Source organism: Pan troglodytes, chromosome 5, assembly GCF_028858775.2.
Source record: "Pan troglodytes isolate AG18354 chromosome 5, NHGRI_mPanTro3-v2.0_pri, whole genome shotgun sequence".
NCBI lineage: Eukaryota > Metazoa > Chordata > Mammalia > Primates > Hominidae > Pan > Pan troglodytes.
The window spans coordinates 48,765,693-48,788,011 of NC_072403.2; the positions used below are offsets into that span (position 1 = coordinate 48,765,693).

The window sequence follows — 22,319 nt, forward strand, 5'->3', positions numbered from 1 at the left end:
GGTGTGAGCCACCTTGCCCAGCCATGTCTGTCTGTCTGTCTATCTGTCTATTTATCTACCTATCTATCTATTGAGACAGGGTTTCACTCCAGTTGCCCAGGCTGGAGTGCAGTGGCAAGATCTGGGCTCACTACAGCCTTGACCCTCCAGGCTAAAATGATCCTTCCACCTCAGTCTCTCAAGTAGTTGAGACTACAGGTGTGCACCACCATGCCCGGCTAATTTTTTGTATTTTTAGTAGAAACAGGGTTTCGTCATGTTGCCCAGGCTGGTCTCAAATTCCCGGTCTCAAGTGATCCGCCTGCCTTGGCCTCCCAAAGTGCTGTGATTACAGGTGTGAGCCACTGCACCCAGCCTAATTTTTATATTTTTTGAAGAGACGTGGTTTCACCATGTTGCCCAGGCAGGTCTCAAACTTGTGAGCTCAAGTGATCCGCCCAACTGGGCCTCCCAAAGTGCTGGGATTACAGACGTGAGCCACCAACCTGGCTCAGAGCTTTTTCTTAAACTAATACGTATGTGGTAAACAAAGGGCATATCATAAAATGGAAGTTTTCCTCCGATTCCAGACTCTACTACTATTTCCCAAAAAGACCACCGTCAGCACTTTTTCATATATGCTTCCAAAATTGTTACATACAAATATACCTATAACTGGCTGGGCGCGGTGGCTCATGCCTGTAATCCCAGCACTTTGGGAGGCCGAGGCAGGTGAACACCTGAGGTCAGGACTTCGAGACCAGCCTGGCCAACATGGTGAAACCCCATCTCTACTAAAAATACAAAAATTACCCAGGCGTGGTGGCGGGCACCTGTAATCCCAGCTACTCGGGAGGCTAAGGCAGGAGAATTGCTTGAACCCAGGAGGTGGAGGTTGCAGTGAGCCGAGATCGTGCCACTGCACTCCAGCCTGGGCGACAGAGTGAGACTCTGTCTAAAAAAAAAAGAAAAAAGAAAAGAAAAACAATCTGGGGACTGGGCACGGTGGCTCATGCCTGTAATCCCAGCACTTTGGGAGGCCAAGGCAGGCAGATCACGAGGTCAAAAGATTGAGACCATCCTGGCCAACATGGTGAAACCCCATCTCTACTAAAAATACAAAAATTAGCCAGGCATGGTGGTGTGCGCCTGTAGTCCCAGCTACTTGGGGGGCTGAGTCAGGAGAATTGCTTGAACCTGGGAGGCAGAGGTTGCAGTAGGCCGAGATAGTGCTACTGCACTACAGCCTGGTGACAAAGCGAGACTCCATCTCAAAAAAAAACCACAAAAAACCAAAACAATCTGGGACCATTTTTTTACACCCTAGTCTGTATCCCATATGTTTGGGACTGTTACAGTCAGGATTATTTGGTTGTAAACAACAGAAAATTATTCTAGTTAACCAACATAAAGGGATTTTGTAAGGAAGATAAGAATTAAAAAATTGAAGAACCCATGAGGCTTGAGAAGGACAGAGACAAAGAAACTCTAGGAGGTTTTCTTAGGTGGAAATCGTTAAAAGTTTTGCCCCTGACTGGGTGCGGTGGCTCATACCTGTAATCCCAGCACTTTGGGAGGTCGAGGTGGGCAGATCACTTGAGGTCAAGAGTTCGAGAGCAGCCTGGCCAACATGGTGAAACCCGTCTCTACTAAAAATACAAAAATTAGCCGGGCGTGGTGGCACACGCCTGTAATCCTAGCTACTCGGGAGGCTGAGGCACGAGAATTGCTTGAACCTGGGAAGCAGAGGTTGCAGTGAGCCAAGATTGCACCACTGCACTCCAGCCTGGACGACAGAGCAAGACTTTGTCTCAAAAAAAAAAATAAAAATAAAAATAAAAAAAAAAGTCTTGTCTCAAATCTGGTGCTTTGTTCCATCATCACTCTGCTTAAAATTCAAAATCACAGAGAAATTTAGCATCTCATACCCACTCCCAATGGGGTGATGAAAAGAATTGAAAAGATCTTCCAAAGACTCCTTCAATTTAAGTATTGGAGGGCAGGCGTTTGGATTTGATATCCTCCCAACAGCTGCCCAAATGTACATGATGAAGAAGAAATAAGTTCACAAGAGGACTGGAATTTTTTTTTTTTTGGGGGGGGAGACAAGGTCTCACTCTGTCGCCCAGGCTGGAGTGCACCGATTCTCGTGCCTCAGCCTCCCAAGTAGCTAGGATTACAGGTATGCGCCACCACACCCAGCTAATTTTTGTATTTTTAGTAGAGATGGGGTTTCACCATGATGGCCAGGCTGGTTTTGAACTTCTGGCCTCAGGCGATCTGCCTGCCTCAGCCTCCCAAAGTGCTGGGATTACAGGCATGAGCCACCACACCTGACCTCAGTAACCTCACTTTGAAAAAAAAATCTAGGACACATGCTCAATGCTCAATAAACACATATTCAGTTAGTGAATAATTGTTTAAGAGGTGGGGCTCCTTTCTTTTTCCCTGTGTCAGTCTGGTGGAGTAAGGGGATTGGCGCTGAGAATAAGTATTCTCCTAGCACCATCTGCTGGCAGTAGAAAGCCATTCCTGAATCCTGGCCTCAATCCCATTCAGTCTTGGAGTAGTGGTTTTTTGGGGGTTGTTTTGACACAGATTCTCGCTCTGTTGCCCAGGCTGGAGTGCAGTGGCATAATCTCGGCTCACTGCAACCTCCGCCTCCCAGGTTCAAGCAATTCTCGTGCCTCAGCCTCCCAAGTAGCTGACTACAGACATGTGCCACCATGCCCGGCTAATTTTTGTATTTTTGGTAGAGACAGGGTTTTGCCATGTTGCCGAGGATGGTCTTGAACTCCTGAGCTCAAGTGATCTGCCTGCCTCGGCCTCCCAAAGTGCTGGGATTACAGGCGTGAGTCATCGCCGCCTGGCTGAAGTATTGTTAACCCTAAAATTCCTCCTCCTTTTAATATTATTGGTACCACAGACTCTACCTTTTATCCATAGACAGGAAAAATCACAAAACATTTAACTTTTTGCTTTTTTGTTTACTATTTAGTGAATGTCTTACACTTTGGTGACCCTTGTGTTTTGCCTCTTTACAAAGACACATGGTGAGGTGCTGAAAGAGAATGAGCCTCCCTCTTTCAGTGTGTGACCTTGAATACTGGGTTGTCCTGACACTTATTCATCAGAAAGTGACCTGTGCCCATGGCACTCTTTCCGGTTGGACTAGTTACATGGCAACACGAGGCCTTTAGCTGCCACCAATATCAGTATCAATAGTGCCAAAATCGAGAAATTGGTGCTAGATCCTTAGGATCAGTGATGAGCAAGCAGTCATGGTTCCTGCCCCTCCTAGTATCATGTGGAAGAAATATTAAAAATATAATAATGTCCTGAGGGAAATCAGACACTACTCTAGAGTCTTACTAGTCAGCCCATAGACCAGTAGCACCAGCGTCACTCTGAAGCCTGTTAAAAATGTAGAATATTGGCCAGGTGCGGTGGCTCACGCCTGTAATCCCAGCACTTTGGGAGGCCGAGGCGGGCGGATCACGAGGTCAGGAGATCGAGACCATCCTGGCTAACATGGTGAAACCCCGTCTCTACTAAAAATTCAAAAAATTAGCCAGGCGTGGTGGCGGGCGCCTGTAGTCCCAGCTACTCGGGAGGCTGAGGCAGGAGAATGGCGTGAACCCGGGAGGCGGAGCTTGCAGTGAGCCGAGATCGCACCACTGCACTCCAGCCTGGGCGACAGAGCGAGACGCCGTCTCAAAAAAAAAAAAAAAAGCAGAATATCAGCTCCCCACCCGGCCTCCTGAATAAAAATCTGTATTTTAGTAAAATCTTCAGATGACTCCTATTCACTATTAATGCTTGAGAAGCGCTGCTCTGGAGGTTTCCAGAGATGATAAGACTTGTGTTGTTTTTCAGGATTTTTAATTTAAAAAAAAAATTATTTCTTGTTTTTTTTGAGACAGTCTCGCTCTGTCGCCCAGGCTGGAGTGCAGTGGCACAAACTCGACTCACGCAGCCTCCGCCTCCTGGGACTTCAGGCGCGAGCCACCACGCCCAGCTAATTTTTTGTATTTTTGGTAGAGACGGGGTTTCACCATCTTAGCCATGCTGGTCTCCAACTCCTGACCTCAAGTGATCCACCTGCCTTGGCCTCCCAAAGTGCTGGGATTACAGGTGAAAGCCACCGGCCCGACCTACTGTTTTTCAGGATTCTATATAGACTGGGAGGGAAGAACGCATATTCCAGGCGATGAGAGCTGTATAAGGGTTTTATTTTTATTCCTTTTTTTTCTTTTTTTTTTTTGAGACGGAGTCTTGCTCTGTCGCCCAGGCTGGTGGGCAGTGGCGCGATCTCGGCTCACTGTAACCTCCGCCCAAGACGGGGTTTCGCCGTGTTGGCCAGGCTGATCTCGAACTCCTGACCTCAGGTGATCCTCCCGTCTCGGCCTCCCTCCCAAAGTGCTGGGATTACAGGCGTGAGCCACCGCGCCCGGCCTGTGTAACGGTTTTAGACGGGAAGGAAGCATGTTGTAGTTTTCGGTCCAGCAGTAATAGTAACAAACATAGTGCTGACAGACACTGCTAAACGCTTTATCTAATCTCCTGTAATCCTCGTAACGCCATTAGGTAGACCTATTATTACTGTACACCCATTTTATGGGTAATGAAGCCGCAGTATAGAGGGGTTAAATAACGTGTTCAAGGACGCATCGACGGAGCCAAGCAGACGGAATTGCAGCTACCTGCTTTACCACTCTAAGTCCTCAACAAACACTTCCACCTACACGTGGGAGCCAAAGCCATAGCCTCCAAGTTTTTCCACAGAGCGAAAATGTTTCGCGGAGTTTGCCTATCTTCCTCCCCAGAGACGCAGCACAGCCGCGCCGGAAGTGCGGCGCCGTAGCTAGGAGCGGACGCCATAGGTGCATTGTGGGAAGCACTTTGCTGTCCACAGCCAGGCCGCTTGTGATGAAACTGTAACTTACAAGAAAAGGGCTGGGTTTTGAAAATAACACAGGCTCTAAAAACCCTAGAAGCGGTGCAACTTTTGGCAGGAATCGGGGTTAGCGGGACCTCAAGGGCTCACTGCGGCTAAGTGAACGCTGACTGGTCCTCCAGCGTGAGCTAGAACAGACGTCTCTATGGTCAAGTAAACAGAGCGTGTGCTGTCTTCACCATGTGGTGGGGTTGCGCATGATCAGTAGCTGCACCACTAGAAAGATGGCGGAGCAAGAGTGAGTGTTTGGGGCTTTGAATATCTGGAGTGGGGTCTTGAGTATCCGGTGCCATCCACGGTGTTTATGCCTCGGTGGCGGATTCCTGTGGGCTCTAGGAATAGAAAAGGCCACAGTTTACAAAGGGTGGGGGTGAGGAGGAGTAGCGCTGTGGCGGAGGAGGGAGGGGACCGCGGTCAAGTTCGGGTTATCTGGAGAGGCGAGGATTGACTTCAGGCAGCGGGCTGGAGTGCCACAGTTGAATTTACCCAGCCCGACAAGTATTAACTCTGCAGATAGGCCTGCCCCCGCCCCAACCCCTTAGATTCGTCGCTGCTAGTGCCTATGAAGAACTGTGGCCGTGAAAACCCTGTTAACTTATACGAACCCAGAGGCTAAAGGGTTCATTATTTTCCGAGGCTTTGGGGATGAGTGACTATTAGGGGTGGATTTATGAGGCCTGGAGTCAGAAACCGCAGGTTTCAGGGGAATCTTTCTTCAGATACTTGAAAACAGTAATGTTCCCTAAAGCCCAGGATATTGAATTGGTTTGGAAATCCATTGAATGTTCGTTTTCTTTTTTGTTGTTGTTTTTGTTTTGAGACGGAGTCTTGCTCTGTCCCCCAGGCTGGAGCGCAGTGTCGCGATCTCGGCTCGGTGCAACCTCCGCCTCCCGGGTTCAAGCGATTCTCCTGCCTCAGTCTCCCGAGTAGCTGGGATTACAGGCGTGCGCCACCACGCCCAGCTGATTTTTTATTTTTAGTAGAAACGGGGGTTTCACCATGTTGGTCAGGCTGGTCTCGAACTCCTGACCTCAGGTAATCCACCCACCTCGGCCTCCCAGAGTGCTGGGATTACAGGCTTGAGCCACCGCGCCCGGCCAAGTGTTCTTTTCTAAATGTTATCTCTGATCTCAATTTTCTGCATCAGGCAAAGAAAAATCCCTTTGGTTCCAGAAAATCTCCTGAAAAAGAGGAAGGCTTATCAAGCCCTCAAAGCCACCCAGGCAAAGCAGGCACTTTTGGCAAAGAAGGAGGTAATGGTGGGGAACCAAGAGAAAGTAATTAGAATTTGTATTTGGTGAGTTTTATCCCGCATGTGTTGGACTACATTTGGTATTGACGAGCTCCCCCCAACGGTTTGACAGACCAGGTATAGTTGTCTCTCAGTGTCCTTAAGGGGTTGGTTCCAGGACTCCCACAGATGCCTAAATCTCAGACTGCTGAAGTCCCTTATATAAAATGGTTGTAGTAGGCCGGGCGCGGTGGCTCACGCCTGTAATCCCAGCACTTTGGGAGGCCGAGGCGGGCGTATCACGAGGTCAGGCGATCGAGACCATCCTGGCTAACACGGTGAAACCCCGTCTCTACTAAAAATATAAAAAATTAGCCGGGCATGGTGGCAGGCTGCTGTAGTCCCAGCTACTCGGGAGGCTGAGGCAGGAGAATGGCGTGAACTCGGGAGGTGGAGGTTGCAGTGAGCCAAGATCGTGCCACTGTACTCCAGCCTGGGCGACAGAGCGAGACTCTCTCTCAAAAAATAAATAAATAAATAAATAACTGGTTGTAGTATTTGCATATAATCTATACTGCTTCCGCCTATGTAGTTTAAATCCTCCCTGGATTGCTTAATAGCTTTATTTATTTATTTATTTATTTATTTATTTATTTGTTTATTTTGAGGCAAGAGTCTCACTCTTGCCTAGAGTGGAGTGCAGTGGCACAATCTCGACTCACTGCAACCTCTGCCTACTGGGCTCAAGCAATTCTCGTGCCTCAGCCAACCAAGTAGCTAGGATTACAGGCATGCGCCACCACACCTGGCTAATTTTTTTTTTAATTTAATTTAATTTTGTTTTGTTTTTTGAGACAGAGTCTCACTCTGTCACCCAGGCTGGAGTGCAGTGATGCGATCTTGGCTTACCACAACCTCCGCCTCCCGGGTTCAAGCGATTCTCCTGCCTCGGCCTCCCAAGTAGCTGGGATTACAAGGATGTGCCACCATGCCCTGCTAATTTTTGTATTTTTAGTAGAGACCGGGTTTCACCATGTTGGCCAGGCTGGTCTCCAACTCATGGACTCAAGTGATCTGCCCACCTCGGCCTCCCAAAGTGCTGCGATTACTGATGTCAGCCACCCCACCCGGCCACCGGCTGATTTTTTGTATTTTTAGTAGAGATGTTTTGACATGTTGGCCATGCTGGTCTCAAACTCCCGGCCTCAAGTGATCACCCACCGGCCTTCCAAAGTGCTGGGATTACAGGCCTGAGCCACCCTGCCTGGCCTGGATTACTGATAGCTAATACAGTGTACATAATGTATTTTAAAAATTTGTATTACTTTTTACGGTTATTTTTCATTTTTCCCCTGAATTTTTTTTTTTTTTTTTTTTAAGAGTGAGGTCAGCTGGGTTCACATCTGTAATCCCAACACTTTGGGAGGCTGAGGCGGGCAGATTACTTGAGGTCAGGAGTTCAAGACCAGCCTGGCCAACGTGGTGAAACCCCATCTCTACTAAAAATACAAAAAATTAGACGGGCACTGTGGCATGCGCCTGTAATCCTAGCTAATCAGGGGGCTGAGGCAGGAGAATTGCTTGAACCCGAGAGGCGGAGGTTGCAGTGAGCCGAGATTGTGCCACTGCACTCCAGCCTGGGTGACAGAGCAAAACCCTGTCTCAAAAAAAAAAAAAAAAAATAAGTGGGGTCTTTGGCCAGGTGTGGCAGCTCATGCCTGTTATCCCAGCACTTTGGGAGGCTGAGGCAGGTGGATCTCCTGAAGTCAGGAGTTTGAGACCAAGCTGGCCAACAAGGTGACTCTGTCTCTACTAAAAATACAAAAATTAGCCGGGTGTGGTGGCGCATGCCTGTAATCCCAGCTACTTGGGAGGCTGAGGCAGGAAAATGGCTTGAACCCAGGCGGCAGAGGTTGCAGTGAGCCGAGATCATATCACTGCACTCCAGCCTGGGCGACAGAGCGAGACCCCATCTCAAAAAAAAAAAAGAAAAAGGAGTGAGGTCTTGTGTTACCCAGGCTAGAGTGCAGTGGCAGGATCATAGCTCATTGCAGCCTTGAATTCCTGGGTTCAAGAGAACCTCGCGCCTCAGCCTCCTAAGTAGCTGGGACTACAGGGTGAGCTACTGTATGTGCTCCTCCAAAGTATTTTCCATCTGGGGTTGGTTGAATCACAGATGCAGAGCACCAAGTGTATATGGTTTATGTCTTCGTTTAGCAAATATTTAACACCTGCAGGCAAATGCTGGCGTTGAGTTTAAGGAAACTTGTTAGTAAACATTGATTAATATGTAAACTAATTTTTTGTTCGTTAATTATTTTTCCCAATAATTCCCAAGTTTCCTCAACTCCACCTTTACTTTGGTTTCTCATTTTTCCTTTATATGAAAATAGAGAATGTTGCTTTGCTTCGCATTGTGGAACACGGGGAAATAAGCTATATCAGTTGTCACTTATGAATTACTGTTCTAAAAGTAAAAATGTATGGAGGCACAAGATGATGATGATGGTCTGTCTTCTCTGTAGCAGAAGAAAGGAAAAGGGCTCAGGTTTAAGCGACTGGAATCATTCCTACATGATTCCTGGCGGCAGAAACGTGACAAGGTGCGTCTCAGACGACTAGAAGTGAAACCTCATGCCTTGGAATTGCCAGATAAACATTCCTTGGCCTTTGTTGTACGCATCGAAAGGTAAGGAACTGGTGTCTTTCTAATTGCATGAGGCTGGGGCAAAGTGTTGCTTAAGCTTTAGACCCCTTTCTAGGGAGATAATAGGCCCCAAGCCACTCAGGCAAATCGTGCTAGGATGTCAGGGTTGAGCACAATTTAGTCTGCAATATTTGGAAGACCTTAGACAGATAGGCTTGAAAATAAGTGCTATGAGGGTAAAGTGCTCACTAGGGAGAGGGGTGGAGGACACCCTCTCTAAAGCAGGAACTTCAACCTGAGACCTGAAAGATGTGAAAGGCGTTCACCAGTGTTGGGAGACTTTCCAGGCATACGTGCTGAAGTCCTGAGGTAGGGAAAGCAAGGCATCATTCTAGGAACTGAAACAAGGCTGAGTGGATGAAGCATATTCAGTGAAGGGGAGACATTTTTCCTCACTTAGTGGAACTTTCCCAACCCCCTGCCCACCCCATGTACAACTCTACTTCTTGCTGTTTCCCCTACCCAATCACCCAAACCAGAAACCTGTGGCTTTTGCATGTTTATGAGCTCTGTCCTTTGTAGCCCTCTACCACTGCTCATATTTTTCCTGAACTATTGTATTAACCTTCCTCCTGGATTTCCTTGCCTCTAGTGTCATACTGTGATCTGTCCCATACACTGCCCTTGGTGATTGTCAGAAAGAAATCTGGTCTGGTCTCTTCTGCCTAAAATCTTCAGTAGCTTTTACTGCCCATAGAAGCACATCCAGCTTCCTTAGCTGGACATGTGCAGACCTACATACCACCACTCCCCCTACCCCTGAAACACACACAAGTTCAATTTCCATAGCATTCCAGGCATTGCTCCACATCATGAAAAGGATCTGTTTTCATAACCGCCTCCCACTAAACTGAGCTCTTTAAGGCATAGTCTCTGTGTCTTATTCCAGATTACCCAGTGTAGTGACCTCGCATGTTGTGCTTGCTGGACTGACATAAACTGGAGGGAGTCTGTCTGATTTCTGTTGCTGTTCATTTCAGGATTGATGGCGTGAGTTTACTGGTGCAGAGAACCATTGCAAGACTTCGCCTAAAGAAAATTTTTAGTGGTGTCTTTGTAAAAGTCACCCCCCAGAATCTAAAAATGCTGCGTATAGTGGAACCTTATGTGACCTGGGGGTAAGTAAGGTTTTCCATGTGAATTCACATTAGATTTCTATTTGAGTGTGTCAGGGTGCACCGGGTATTGCTTTCCAGGGCTCATGTTGCTGTAGAAGGGACATTTTGCTGTGACCACAGTCAAACTGAAATCAGTGGGTAGCTGTAATAACCATGGGACACAGGGTAGGGAGGGGTCTGAACAGTACCATAGTAGGGCTGGTTCAGTCATAGGCTAAGGCTGGGTCAAGGAAAGCTTGGTTCTTGAAAGTCTTAAAGCAGAGCTAAAGGCAGTGCATGTGTAAGAGTAGTATTCCTGGCCGGACACACTGGCTCATGCCTGTAATCCCAACACTTTGGGAGGCCGAGGCGGGTGGATCACACGGTCAGGAGTGGATCACAGGGTCAGGAGATTGAGACCATCCTGGCCAACATGGTGAAACCCCTGTCTCTACTAAAATACAAAAAAAATTAGCCAGGCATGGTGGTGTGTGCCTGTATTCCCAGCTACTTGGGAGGCTGAGGCAGGAGAAGCGCTTGAATCCATGAGGCAGAGGTTGCAGTGAGCTGAGATTGTGCCACTGCAATCCACTCTATATCAAAAAAAAAAAAAAAAAAAAGGCCAGACACGGTGGATCACGAGGTCGGGAGATCGAGACCATCCTGGCTAACATGGTGAAACCCCGTCTCTACTAAAAATACAAAAAAAATTAGCCTGGCACCTGTAGTCCCAGCTACTTGGGAGGCTGAGGCAGGAGAATGGCATGAACCTGGGAGGCGGAGCTTGCAGTGAGGCGAGATCGCGCCACTGCACTCCAGCCTGGGAGACTGAGCAAGACTCCGTCTCAAAAAAAAAAAAAAAAAAAAAAGAGTAGTATTCCTCAAACATTGAAACCCAACAAAAACTTGGATTTTATTTCCAACTCTTGTACCATCTTGAGTAGAGGGTCACCTAAGGCCAGAGTCCTAGCCCCTAAGGTAAGCTAGGACATGGTTTCTGTTTTGTTTTTGTTGGCAATATTTTCCCTGGTGAACATTCACATCCATAAATTTAAATTTCTAATTATGTAAGTGGGGTCACTTCGGTTCTTTATCAGGAGTATTTCCAAGCATTTCAGCTGGAATATGATTGCAGAACACTTGCTCGTTGGGAGAAGTGAGTGTGTGGGAGAACCTCTCCAACCTCTCCTCAGCCAGGCTGCAGGACTGGTATGTAGTGTGCCAGGTGCTGGTGAAAACCGTGCTTTATTTTCCTACATAGATTTCCAAATCTGAAGTCTGTCCGAGAACTCATTTTGAAACGTGGACAAGCCAAGGTCAAGAATAAGACCATCCCTCTGACAGACAACACAGTGATTGAGGAGCACCTGGGTGAGTGCTACAGCTTAGGGGTCAGCTGGGGCAGAAAGCCAGGGTCTTTGAAGCTTTGATGTGAGATTCAGGTTGTATTCTTCTTGGGGCCCCAAGAGTCTGCCAGAGTGGCCAGCTTAGTATATGCTGGATACATGTTAAATAAAGGAATCTGTGCTTTTGTGTTTCTTAGGGAAGTTTGGCGTCATTTGCTTGGAAGACCTCATTCATGAAATTGCCTTCCCAGGGAAGCATTTCCAGGAGATCTCATGGTTCTTGCACCCTTTCCACCTCTCAGTGGCCCGTCATGCTACCAAAAATAGAGTGGGCTTCCTCAAGGAGATGGGCACACCTGGCTATCGGGGTGAACGCATCAATCAGCTCATCCGTCAGCTGAACTAGACCCAGGTGAGGCAGGGCTGAAAACTGCCCTTGGGCTGACTTTTGATAGGCCATGCCTTGCCACTTTACAAGTTCTTTTTGCATTTACTAGTATTTAAGAGTAACCTTGAGATTGGGAGGAATAGAGGAGGCTGGTACAAATAGATGGAGACCTGCTGGGATCAGTGAATGCCTGATTAGGACATGGGGCTATGCATAGCCTAAGAGTTATAGGCTTAAAGATGTCGAGTAACTAAAAACTGTATTGCTGGCCGGGCGCGGTGGCTCACGCCTGTAATCCCAGCACTTTGGGAGGCCAAGGCGGGCAGAACATGAGGTCAGGAGATTGAGACCATCCTGGCCAACATGGTGAAACCCTGTCTCTACTAAAAATACAAAAATGAGCTGGGTGTGGTGGCGCGTGCCTGTAGTCCCAGCTACTCGAGAGGCTAAGGCAGGAAAATCGCTTGAACCCGGGAGGCAGAGATTGCAGTGAGCCAAGATTGCACCAGTGCACTCCAGCTGGGCGACAGAGCGAGACTCCATCTCGAAAAAAAAAAAAAAAACAACTATTGCTGCAGTCATTCAGATGGAAATGGGGAAAGAATAATATTAATAACTGATTTCAAAAAGGGCTTGAAGATGTGAATCATCTATTTTGCTGAAGAAATCTTAACTCTTTGAAATTACTTTTTATTGCTGTTGTCATACTCTTAGGTGCCAAACTGCGGTAAATTTTTTATCAGTGAAGTGGAAGCATGTGTTTTGGGAATTTTTATCAAGTATCTTCAGAGAAGATTATTTCCTGCTTTATCTTCAGAAACTGGAAAGGAAGGGTCAAAGAAAAGACAGTAGCTGGCCGGTCGTGGTGGCTCATGCCTGTAATCCCAACATTTTGGGAGGCTGAGGCGGGCAGATCACCTGAGGTTGGGAGTTCGAGACCAGCCTGACCAACATGGAGAAATGCCATCTCTACTAAAAATACAAAAATTAGCTGGGCATGGTGGCACGTGCCTGTAATCCCAGCTACTCAGGAGGCTGAGGCAGGAGAATCGCTTGAACCTGGGAGGTGGAAGTTGCAGTGAGCGGAGATCACGCCATTGCACTCCAGCCTGGGCAACAAGCGAAACTCTGTCTCAAAAAAAAAGAAAAGACAGTAGCTTATGTTCATGTCAAGCACCTCTCATCACAGTCTAGTTCCAAGGAAAAATTCCAGCGTTTTCTACATTGGGTGCTGTGTCATCTGAAATCGGCACATTCCATGGAGGAAGGAGTCCTGCTTTGTTGCATGTATCCTAGGGTTTAATGTTGGTAAATGAGTCACTCTAGCATTTGTAGAAGGCTCCCTGAGACTCCTGCAGCAGTCGACCAAGCCCAAGGACATAATTGAATCTGGAGAGTCCTGGGGCCTTGTTTTGAAAAAGACTTGAAATACACATAGGAAGAAAGGCATAAAAATAAATGTTTACTTGTCTCTGCTGTGAGTATGTGTTCCAACTTTTCAGTGATGGCTTTGAGAATTCTCAAACTTGACTGGCTCTAAGTGTATCTGGTGGCTTTTGTATCGTAACCTGAAACTGGCTTAGTACTTTTTCCTAAAAGCTTAGGATTTGAGAATGAGGACCCCCTTCGCCAGGAAAACATGTATACACTCAAAATTTTGCTTGCAGTTCTAGGGTGTTTAGACCCTTCTCAGATACCTGTGCATCTTAGGGGTTTTGTTTTTCTCTTTGAGACAGTCTCACCCTGTTGCCCAGGCTGGAGCGCAGTGGCATGATCTCGGCTCATTGCAGCCTCCACCTCCTGGGTTCAAGTGATTCTGCCTCAGCCCCTTGATCAGCTGGGATTACATGCATGTACCACCACACCCAGCTAATTCTTGTATTTTTAGTAGAGATGGAGACAGAGTTTCACCATGTAGGCCAGGCTAGTCTCAAACTCCTGACCTCAAGTGATCCACAAGCCTGGGCCTCCCAAAGTGCTGGGATTACAGGCATGAGCAACTGCGCCCAGCCCTTGTGTACCTTATGTGAGGAAGTCCTGCTCAATCAGGATCGGTCACGCAGGCCCTGATCTTGCTACTCTGGTTCCATGTCCTATGGAAGACCAAAGTTTACCAAGATAGATTTTTCCCTTCGTAGTGGCAGATAGTGTTAACCCCTGCACCATCTGTAACTCAGAAATCCCCACCATTTCTTCCCCTGGGCTTCAGAATAGAATTGCCTGGTTTCTCTGATGATCAGCACGCTTCCTTAAAACCCAAATCAGCAAGGAATGAACAATTTTGTTTGGCATGGATGAAATTAGCACTGTTTGGCTCGGTAGGCCCCAGGCAGGCAGGCACCTTAATTTTTTCCTTGCATATTCTAGTCTTCAGAAGCATTGCCTTTTGTCCTACTGGTAGTGACATAGACCAATAACAGGGCATCTGGGGATTTTAATCCTGAAAACAGTGAGTCTGATACTGCTTGTGTTTTTCATCAGTGTCCACCCCAAGTGGGTCTTCCTGCTATTCTCTTCACTTAGTTGCCCCTCACTTGCCATCTGAGCAATTGGCAAGGATGTGCCAGGCCTAGGTTAAACTTGGAAACATGCTTGACCATTCTATTCCCTGGTCCTTTAAGATCAGTTTGGCTGCAATTTTGGCTCCTTGGACCCTCAAGCATAGCTGGTAAATCAAGTTAGAGATGTAACTGCCTTAAAACATGCCAGCTTAGGCTGGGCATGGTGGCTCACACCTGTAATCTCAACACTTCAGGAGGCTGAGGCAGGCGGATCACCTGAGGTCAGGAGTTCGAGACCAGCCTGACCAACACGGAGAAATTCTGTCCCTACTGAAAATACAAAATTAGCCAGATGTGGTGGTGCATGCCTGTAATCCCAGCTACTTGGGAGGCTGAGGCAAGAGAATTGCTTGAACCCAGGGAGGCAGAGGTTGCAGTGAGCCGAGATCACACCATTGCACTCCACCTTGGGCAACAAAAGCAAAACTCTGTCTCAAAAAAAAAAAAAAAAAAAGTGCCAGCGTATGAGGTAATTAGATTGGTTCTCTCCAGAGGTAACCTGCCAAGAAGAGATGCTATAGATGTTACTCGTATACTGTAAAACATTGTGAAATCAGATTACTTTAAAATGATGTATTACAAAGTTATGCAAAAAAGCAGTTGTGACTATGGAAGCCCAAGGCTTATATCCCAGCTCTGTCTTACACTAAATATGGGTACAGTGTTTCCACTCTGTCCATAAAATGGGAGCTAATATTCTCCAACCTGTGTGCCTGACATGATGGTTAAAAGGATTAAACAAAACAATAGTTTGTAATTTATTCTGTCAGAGCAAACTGCTGGTAAATAAAAGGGACTAAGTTGACGAAAAATAAATTTTAAAAAAACCTAATAAAACAAGTTTGTAATTTATAATTGTATACAAATAAAAGATGTTACAAAAATTGCACACTTATATGTATGTACCATGACATAACTAATTCGTTGAACAAGTTGTGAGACAATCCTTTCTGAGAAAAGGTAGACCTGTTACATCGTCTGTGGGTTAGGGTCATGTCAGCACGTACCAGGTACATTCTAGCTTTTGTAGAGAAAGTAAAATCTAGTGTTATGTAGGCACTGAGCCAGGTGACCTGCTTAACATAAAAGGACTGATTTCAGGGTGGCTGTGGGAGCCTTTCTAATGCTCTAATTCTCTAGCCCCTTGCCTGATCCATCTGATTCCAAGAGCCAAGATTTTAATCTTTCCTGGTTGGCTTTTTTAAATGTTTGGCTTTTTTAAATGATTTTTTTAATGTATCTTCAAAATCATTCTGGGGCCAAGTTACATCATAAAACATTTTATTACATATAAGGACTGAAACAGGATTTTTCTTAACTGTAACATGGTCCACAAATGTAAATGCAAAACCCCCATGGTGGTTGCAGGAGCAAGTCTAGTTGAGACAGGTCAGGACGAAAGCATAAAAGATGAGTAACTGAATGGCATCCGGGGTCCTGTACCCACGCCCTCCAGATCGCCGCCGCAAAGGACCTGGAACCTCAGGAGCCCACTGTATGCCATGAAGAAGGCGCAGTCGCTGCCTCAACCAAGCCAGGCTCCGCCGGGGCCGTTCCTATCCTGAGGGTCGGAGGGGGAAAGGACTCAGCCAAAGCCGCGGCCTCCCAGGGCTTGGGCCTCCGCGGCAGCCGGGACGCTGTGGGTTCGCCGTGGATCGCCGCGATGTGGCGTTTCTCCAGGCCCGGGAGTTCCTGGCCCTGCTGGACCAGCTGCAGGAGCTGCGCCAGGGTAACCGAAGCTGAGGCAGAGGCCGGGGCCGGGGCCGGGGCCGAGCTTTGGGGACTGCGGGGACGCTCCATGTCGGGTCGCGAATCCTGACCGGCGTGTAATGCAGAGAAGCGAGCACTTCCGGGCCGAGTGGGTGCAACCACCATGGGGGAGGCGGGGAAAGGAAAGGGAGGCTGTAGACCGTACCAAGCCGGCCCAGAACTGGGGGAGCACTTGACAACTGACCAGCTCCCTGCAGAAACGCTTTAGAAGCGTCCACGATTTAGCCAAACCCAGAGTGCCCAACGGACGCGCCAAAGAAGAAGAAAAACGGACGGACGTGCCAAAACTTGAAGGCTAGCACAGGACAGAACAAGCCTGCGGACGCGCCGCTGCGGGCAAAAAGACCCATACATAAGCACCGCGCACATGCCCATTTTCATGCACACCCACGGGCGCGCGTACAAGGATTCAGATACAACGCATGGCGGGGGATAATCCCCATACTAGGCTCCGCAGCACGGGACAAAGCATAACTGTAGAGTTGTTCCCAGAGGCCTCAGGAGTGACACCGCCACCAAGCCACGCTACTCTCTTAGTTATTATTATTGTTTTGTGTTGTTTTAGACGGAGTCTCACTCTGTTGCCCAGGCCGGAGTGCAGCGATGCGATCTCAGCGCACTGCAACCTCCGCCTCCTGGTTCAAGCGATCCACAGGGTCCCTAGTGCCTCAGCCTCCCTAGTAGCTGGTGTATGCCACCAAGCCCAGCTAATTTTTGTATTTTTAGTAGAAACAGGGTTTCACCATGTTGGCTAGGCTAGTCTCGAACTCCTGACCTTAAGTGATGCACCCGCCTCGGCTTTCCAAAGTGCGGGGATTAGAGGTGTGAGCCACCGCACCCAGCCAGAGCCTCACCACTTTCTTCACACTTCCTGCCATCCTTCAATTCTTGGTGGTCCCAGAGAAGATCGAAGGTGAAAGCAGGTCAGATGTGCTACAGCTGCTCTGACTGCTCGGAAAGTCAGGTTATTAAATTATCAAAAGTGGCCGGGCACGGTGGCTCACACTTGTAATCCCAGCACTTTGGGAGGTGGAGGCAGGTGGATCTCAAGGTCAGGAGTTTGAGACCAGCCTGACCAACATGGGGCAACCCCCGTCTCTACTAAAAACACAAAAATTAGCTGGGTGTGGTGGCATGCACCTGTAATCCCAGCTACTCAGGAGGCTGAGGCAGGAGAATCGCTTGAACCCGGGAGGCAGAAGTTGCAGTGAGCTGAGATTGCACCACTGCACTCTACCCTCGGTGACAAAGCAAAACTCTGTCTCAAAAAAAAAAAAAAAAGTATCAAAAGCTAGACTGATCTGGTGAACATCACCTTAATCAAAGAATCAAAGCTTAATGGCCAGGCGTGGTGGCTCACACCTGTAATCCCAGCACTTTGGGAGGCTGAGGTGGGCAGGTCACCTGAGATCAGGAGTTTGAGACCAGCCTGGCCAACATGGCGAAACCCCATCTCTACTAAAAATACAAAAAATTAGCCAGGCATAGTGGTGCACACCTGAAATCCCACCTACTTGGGAGGCTGAGGCAGGAGAATTGCTTGAACCTAGGAGGCAGGGAGGTTGCAGTGAGATGAGATCACACCACTGCACTCCAGCCTGGGCAACAGAGTGAGACTCAGTCTCAAAAAAAAAAAAAAAAAGCTTAATAGGACAAACTGGCCTTGTGTGCCTTCTGATGTGATGCACTGGGAAGGACACACACACACGGGGAGGACATTTCTGTAGTAGTCCTCCCCAAAATGCCCAAAAAATGTTCACTCGCCACCTAGTCTTGAGGAAATAGAGATCAAAGTGAGAGAGATTCTGCAAAATGATTGGTCTGGACACTTTACCGATGTCGTTGTTATAAAACATTAAGAAAAAGCTAAGAACTACCCCAGATTAAAGGAGACATAAAAAATAAATACAGGCCAGACACAGTGGCTCATGCCTTTAATCCCAGCACTTTGGGAGGCTGAGGTGGGTGGATTGCTTGAACTCAGGAATTCAAGACCAGCCTGGGCAATATAGCAAAACCCCATCTCTACTAAAAAATACAAAAAAAAAAAAAAAAAATTGCTGAACATGGTGGTGGACACCTGTAGTCCCAGCTATTCTGGAGGCAGTGGTCGAAGAATCGCTTGAACCCGGGTAGGTGGAGGTTGCACTGAGCTGTGATTGCCAGCACTTCCGACTGGGAGACAGAGTGAAACTCTGTCTCCAAAAATAAAATAAAATATAAATAAATAAATAAATTCAATGAGTGATCCTGGATTAGATGCAAGATTGTGTAGGGGAGATCAGCTCTAAAGGACATTTTACCCTCGGGGAAATTTGAATATGATCCATATATTAGATGACAACGATATATCAATGTTAAATTTATCAAGTGTGATAATTGTGGTTATGTGTGGGAATTACCTTGTTCATAGCAAATACATTCTGAAGTATGTAGAGGTGAAGTATCATGATGACAGAGAGAAAGCAAATGTGGCAAAATTGCTAAGAATTAGTGAATCCACGTGAGGGTTTGAAACTTGTCAAAATAAAAAGTTGGGGTAGGCCGGGTGCAGTGGCTCACGCCTATAATCCCAGCACTTTGGGAGAGGTCAAGGCAGGAGGATCACTTGAACCCAGGAGTTCAAGACTAACCTGGGCAACATAGTGAGACCCCCTCCAAAAACAAAAATTAGCTGGATGTGGTGGCACACACCAGTAGTTCCAGCTACTTGGAAGGCTGAGGCTGGAGTATCGCTTGAGCTCAGGAGGTCGAGGCTGCAGTGAGCCAAGATTGTTCCACTGCACTCTAGCCTGAGCAACAGAGACTCTGTTAAAAAAAAAAAAAAAAATTGGGGTAGGGAGCACTTGGTAAGAGCTTGAGAAGCCAGTCTGGAGGAAACTGACCATATTGAATGTTGTATAATAAAGAATTTTGAAGGGGTGGCCTGCCCCTCCACACCTGCGGGTATTTCTCGTCAGGTGGGACGAGAGACTAAAAAAAGAAATAAGACACAGAGACAAAGTATAGAGAAAGAACAGTGGGCCCAGGAGACCAGCGCTCAGCGTACGGAGGACCTGCACTGGCCCCAGTCTCTGAGTTCCCTCAGCATTTACTGATTATTATTTTCACTGTCTCAGCAAGGGGAATGCAGCAGGAGAACAGGGTGATAGTGGGGAGAAGGTCAGCAAGAAAACATGTGAGCAAAGGAATCTGTGTCACAAATAAGTTCAAGGGAAGGTACTATGCCTGGATGTGCACATAGGCCAGATTTATGCTTCTCTCCACCCAAACATCTCAGTGTAGTAAAGAATAACACAGCAGTATTGCCACCAGCATATCTCGCCTCCAGCCACAGGGCGGTTTTCTCCTATCTCAGAATAGAACGAATGTACAATCGGGTATTATACTGAGACATTCCGTTCTCAGGGGCACGCAGGAGACAGAGGCCTTCCTCTTATCTCAACCACAAGAGGCCTTCCTCTTTTACTAATCCTCCTCAGCACAGACCCTTCACGGGTGTCGGGCTGGGGGATGGTCAGGTCTTTCCCGTCCCACGAGGCCATACCTCAGGCTGTCTCAGTGGGGAGAAACCTTGGACAATACTGGCTTTCCTGGGCAGAGGTCCCTGTGGCTTTCTGCAGTGCACTGTGCCCCTGGTTAATCGAGAATGGAGAATGGCGATGACTTTTACCAAGCATACTGCCTGTAAACATTTTGTTAACAAGGCACATCCTGCACAGCCCTAGATCCCTTAAACCTTGATTCCATACAACACATATTTCTGTGAGCACAAGGTTGGGGCTAAAGTTACATATTAACAGCATCTCAAGGCAAAACAATTGTTCAGGGTACAGATCAAAATGGAGTTTCTTATGTCTTCCTTTTCTATGTAGACACAGTAACAGTCGGATCTCTCTTTTCCCTACATATCCCCCTTTTTGACAAAACTGCCATCGTCGTTATGGCCCGTTCTTGCTGGTCGCTGTCTCTTCAGAGCTGGTGGATACACCTGTGGACTAACAACAGACAGAACAGGCATACAAGGATTAATATGAAATTTACAATAGTGGAACTTCTGATGGTTTTTAACCAAGTGACAGGGTTAAGATTTGTGAGGCCATCAGTAGCTTTCACGATTGCCTCAGTTCCCAAATTTAAATGGGCTTTCGATGCCTCAAAATTTTGTTATTTTAATTTTGAAATATCTAAAGTAAGATTATCTTCTCTTCCCTGTAGATGGCATCTAACCATGTCCCAGTGATGCTCAGACTCATTATAGGCTTGGGGTGTAATACAAAAATCTGACGTATTCCAGTCACACTGTAACTGAAAAAGATATTCCAAGCTCATGAGCCTATTTCCCAGCCAAATGACAGTTTGTCTAAGATCATTAATTTCGTTTGCCAATTTTTGATTTATTTGGGTCTGAGAATTCCACAATTTTGAGGAATTCTTTCGCCAATCATTTACATATTCTGCAGTTTGAACAGAGGAGTGTAAAGCAATTCCAGCAGCTGCAGCAGTAGCTGTGACTGCAATAAGGCCCATAATCACTGCAATCAAAGTAAAAATCTTTTGGATCTAGTTAGAATTCCTTTTAATACTTCCGTTAAAATATGGAAGATGGCGAAGCCTCCCACTGTCGGTCCATGGACACAGGGATCCACACACCTTCTCTTGCCCTCACTAGCAGAATATGGCGCTGCCAATTAAAAGTCAAATCAATGCAAGTAAACAATCTACAGTTTTCACAGGTTATAGTTTGGGAATCTGGTTTAATAACTATGTTTTCTATAACTAGCATATAAGGGGGTTTTACACAACTTTGTAAAGGAATTGTCAGATTGGAATTTAGGTTGATAGTATAACATGGCTTACGATTTCTTGTTTCTATAGCTTGATTTCCAGACCAAATTCTAATGTAGTGCGAGGCCACAGTAAGCTTCCATAATTTTGGATGTTTAGGACCAGTAACAGGACTAACTTTGGTCGAGGTGATGAAATTCCCTTTTCATCCCATTTCCATGGATAGGGTGATTCTAACCTTCTATAAACCTTGTCCAGCCTTTCAATTAAATCACTATCGTAGGCTGGATTAATGGGCCAGATGGATGGGGCCTGTGAACATGAGTGAGTCTGGCCCATACAATTATAATATAATTGGCCTCGAGGGCCAATTATACTATAATATTATAATAGTTCCAAATTCATTGTTTTGTAATACCACCGCAGTATTAGCCACACATTCTTCCCAAACTAAGGCTTCTGGGCTTTTTGATTCTTTGGTAATTTCCTTGGGGCAAGGCTTCCCCTTAGGCCCAGATTTTAATGATCTTTGATAAGAAGGGTCCTCTAAATTATTTATCTGTGGCCCGAGTGACATTCCACCTACCATGTGATAAGTAAATTTACTGGTGGCACTGACAGTAGGTACTTCTACCAACCAGTTTTGGGTTGTAGGCATTAAACATCCTGGTGCCTTCCCTAGGCAAATAGGAGGATAATGATACCCAATGGAAACATTTATCATCATTCCTTCTTCTTCAGGTTGGGCAGGGCAACAATCATCTGTGGGGCCTGGTACCCATGCCCTATTATTAACATATACTTCAACAGGATTATCCATCCATGTGACTGCCCAAATTAAGGGTGGGAAAGGTACATAGGCACAGTAAGTATAATTAGTTGCAGCTGCTCCTGCAGACATGGGGAGACTTACTACCGTTGATACAATAATCAAAGCTGTAAGCAGTATATTCTCTGGAGTTCACATTACCCTTGGGTTCTTTAGGCTTTTTTTAGCTAACTGTGTCAGCTTCTTTAATTGGGCCCAAGTCGGTGGCTCCGCTTCCTTGGTGGATGGCAACTTCATCTGTTCTTCTGATATCACCATTTTATTTACCTGGTGAGTCGATGATGCTCAATTGAGGGTTTTTTGTCTCCGCAGAGGCGCTTTTCTTTGCATCTCCAATGGGTTCATTGTAGAACTTTAAATTTCTAGTGGGTATCCAAACAGGAAGCTGATTTTCTCCTTGTGAAACACAAGCAAAGCCTCTCTCCCATGTTATCACCTTCCCTGTTTCCCATGTCTTATTTTTCTTGTCTTTCCACCAAATCAGTTTTCCTTCATGTGGGCTGTTCTTTTTACCAGTAAAATGTTGTTCTGGAGAAGTAGTGGTTTGATTTCTATAAATGTTTAAAAAATTTAAAGTATAGAGTGCTAGATTAAGTTGCATCTGGGGAGTGTTATACTCCTTACTGTCTTTTTTCCTTTTTTTGTTTAACCAATTGAGCTTTGAGT

The 22,319-nt window shown here is 46.6% G+C and overlaps 2 protein-coding genes and 1 pseudogene across 2 annotated transcripts; 1 reads left to right on the forward strand and 2 right to left on the reverse strand.

Annotated features, from left to right (window-relative positions):
• Window positions 1-4,436: 4,436 nt before the first annotated feature.
• RPL7L1 (ribosomal protein L7 like 1) lies at window positions 4,437-13,186 on the forward strand. Its single transcript, XM_016955524.4, has 7 exons — window positions 4,437-5,174; window positions 6,084-6,189; window positions 8,693-8,856; window positions 9,855-9,992; window positions 11,233-11,342; window positions 11,515-11,729; window positions 12,420-13,186. The coding sequence occupies exons 1-6, from the start codon at window positions 5,134-5,136 to the stop codon at window positions 11,721-11,723; spliced, it is 768 nt and encodes a 255-aa protein (XP_016811013.1). The 5' UTR covers window positions 4,437-5,133; the 3' UTR covers window positions 11,724-11,729; window positions 12,420-13,186.
• A 2,344-nt stretch (window positions 13,187-15,530) lies between these two features.
• Window positions 15,531-17,295, reverse strand: C6H6orf226 (chromosome 6 C6orf226 homolog). Its single transcript, XM_001140613.8, has one exon. It carries the CDS (start codon window positions 16,139-16,141, stop codon window positions 15,749-15,751), a length of 393 nt encoding a protein of 130 aa, XP_001140613.4. The 5' UTR covers window positions 16,142-17,295; the 3' UTR covers window positions 15,531-15,748.
• Window positions 17,296-19,776: 2,481 nt separating this feature from the next.
• LOC134810198 (endogenous retrovirus group K member 113 Env polyprotein-like) lies at window positions 19,777-22,077 on the reverse strand (annotated as a pseudogene).
• Between the last annotated feature and the right edge of the window lie 242 nt (window positions 22,078-22,319).

Coding starts and splice junctions, on each gene's coding strand:
- C6H6orf226 (XM_001140613.8), bottom strand. CDS start 16,141: ATGGTGGTTGCACCCACTCGGCCCGGAAGTGCTCGCTTCTCTGCATTA.
- RPL7L1 (XM_016955524.4), top strand. CDS start 5,134: ATGATCAGTAGCTGCACCACTAGAAAGATGGCGGAGCAAGA. Junction 9,993..11,232: donor GAACCTTATGTGACCTGGGG/GTAAGTAAGGTT, acceptor TTTCCTACATAG/ATTTCCAAATCTGAAGTCTG. Junction 11,343..11,514: donor AGTGATTGAGGAGCACCTGG/GTGAGTGCTACA, acceptor TGTGTTTCTTAG/GGAAGTTTGGCGTCATTTGC.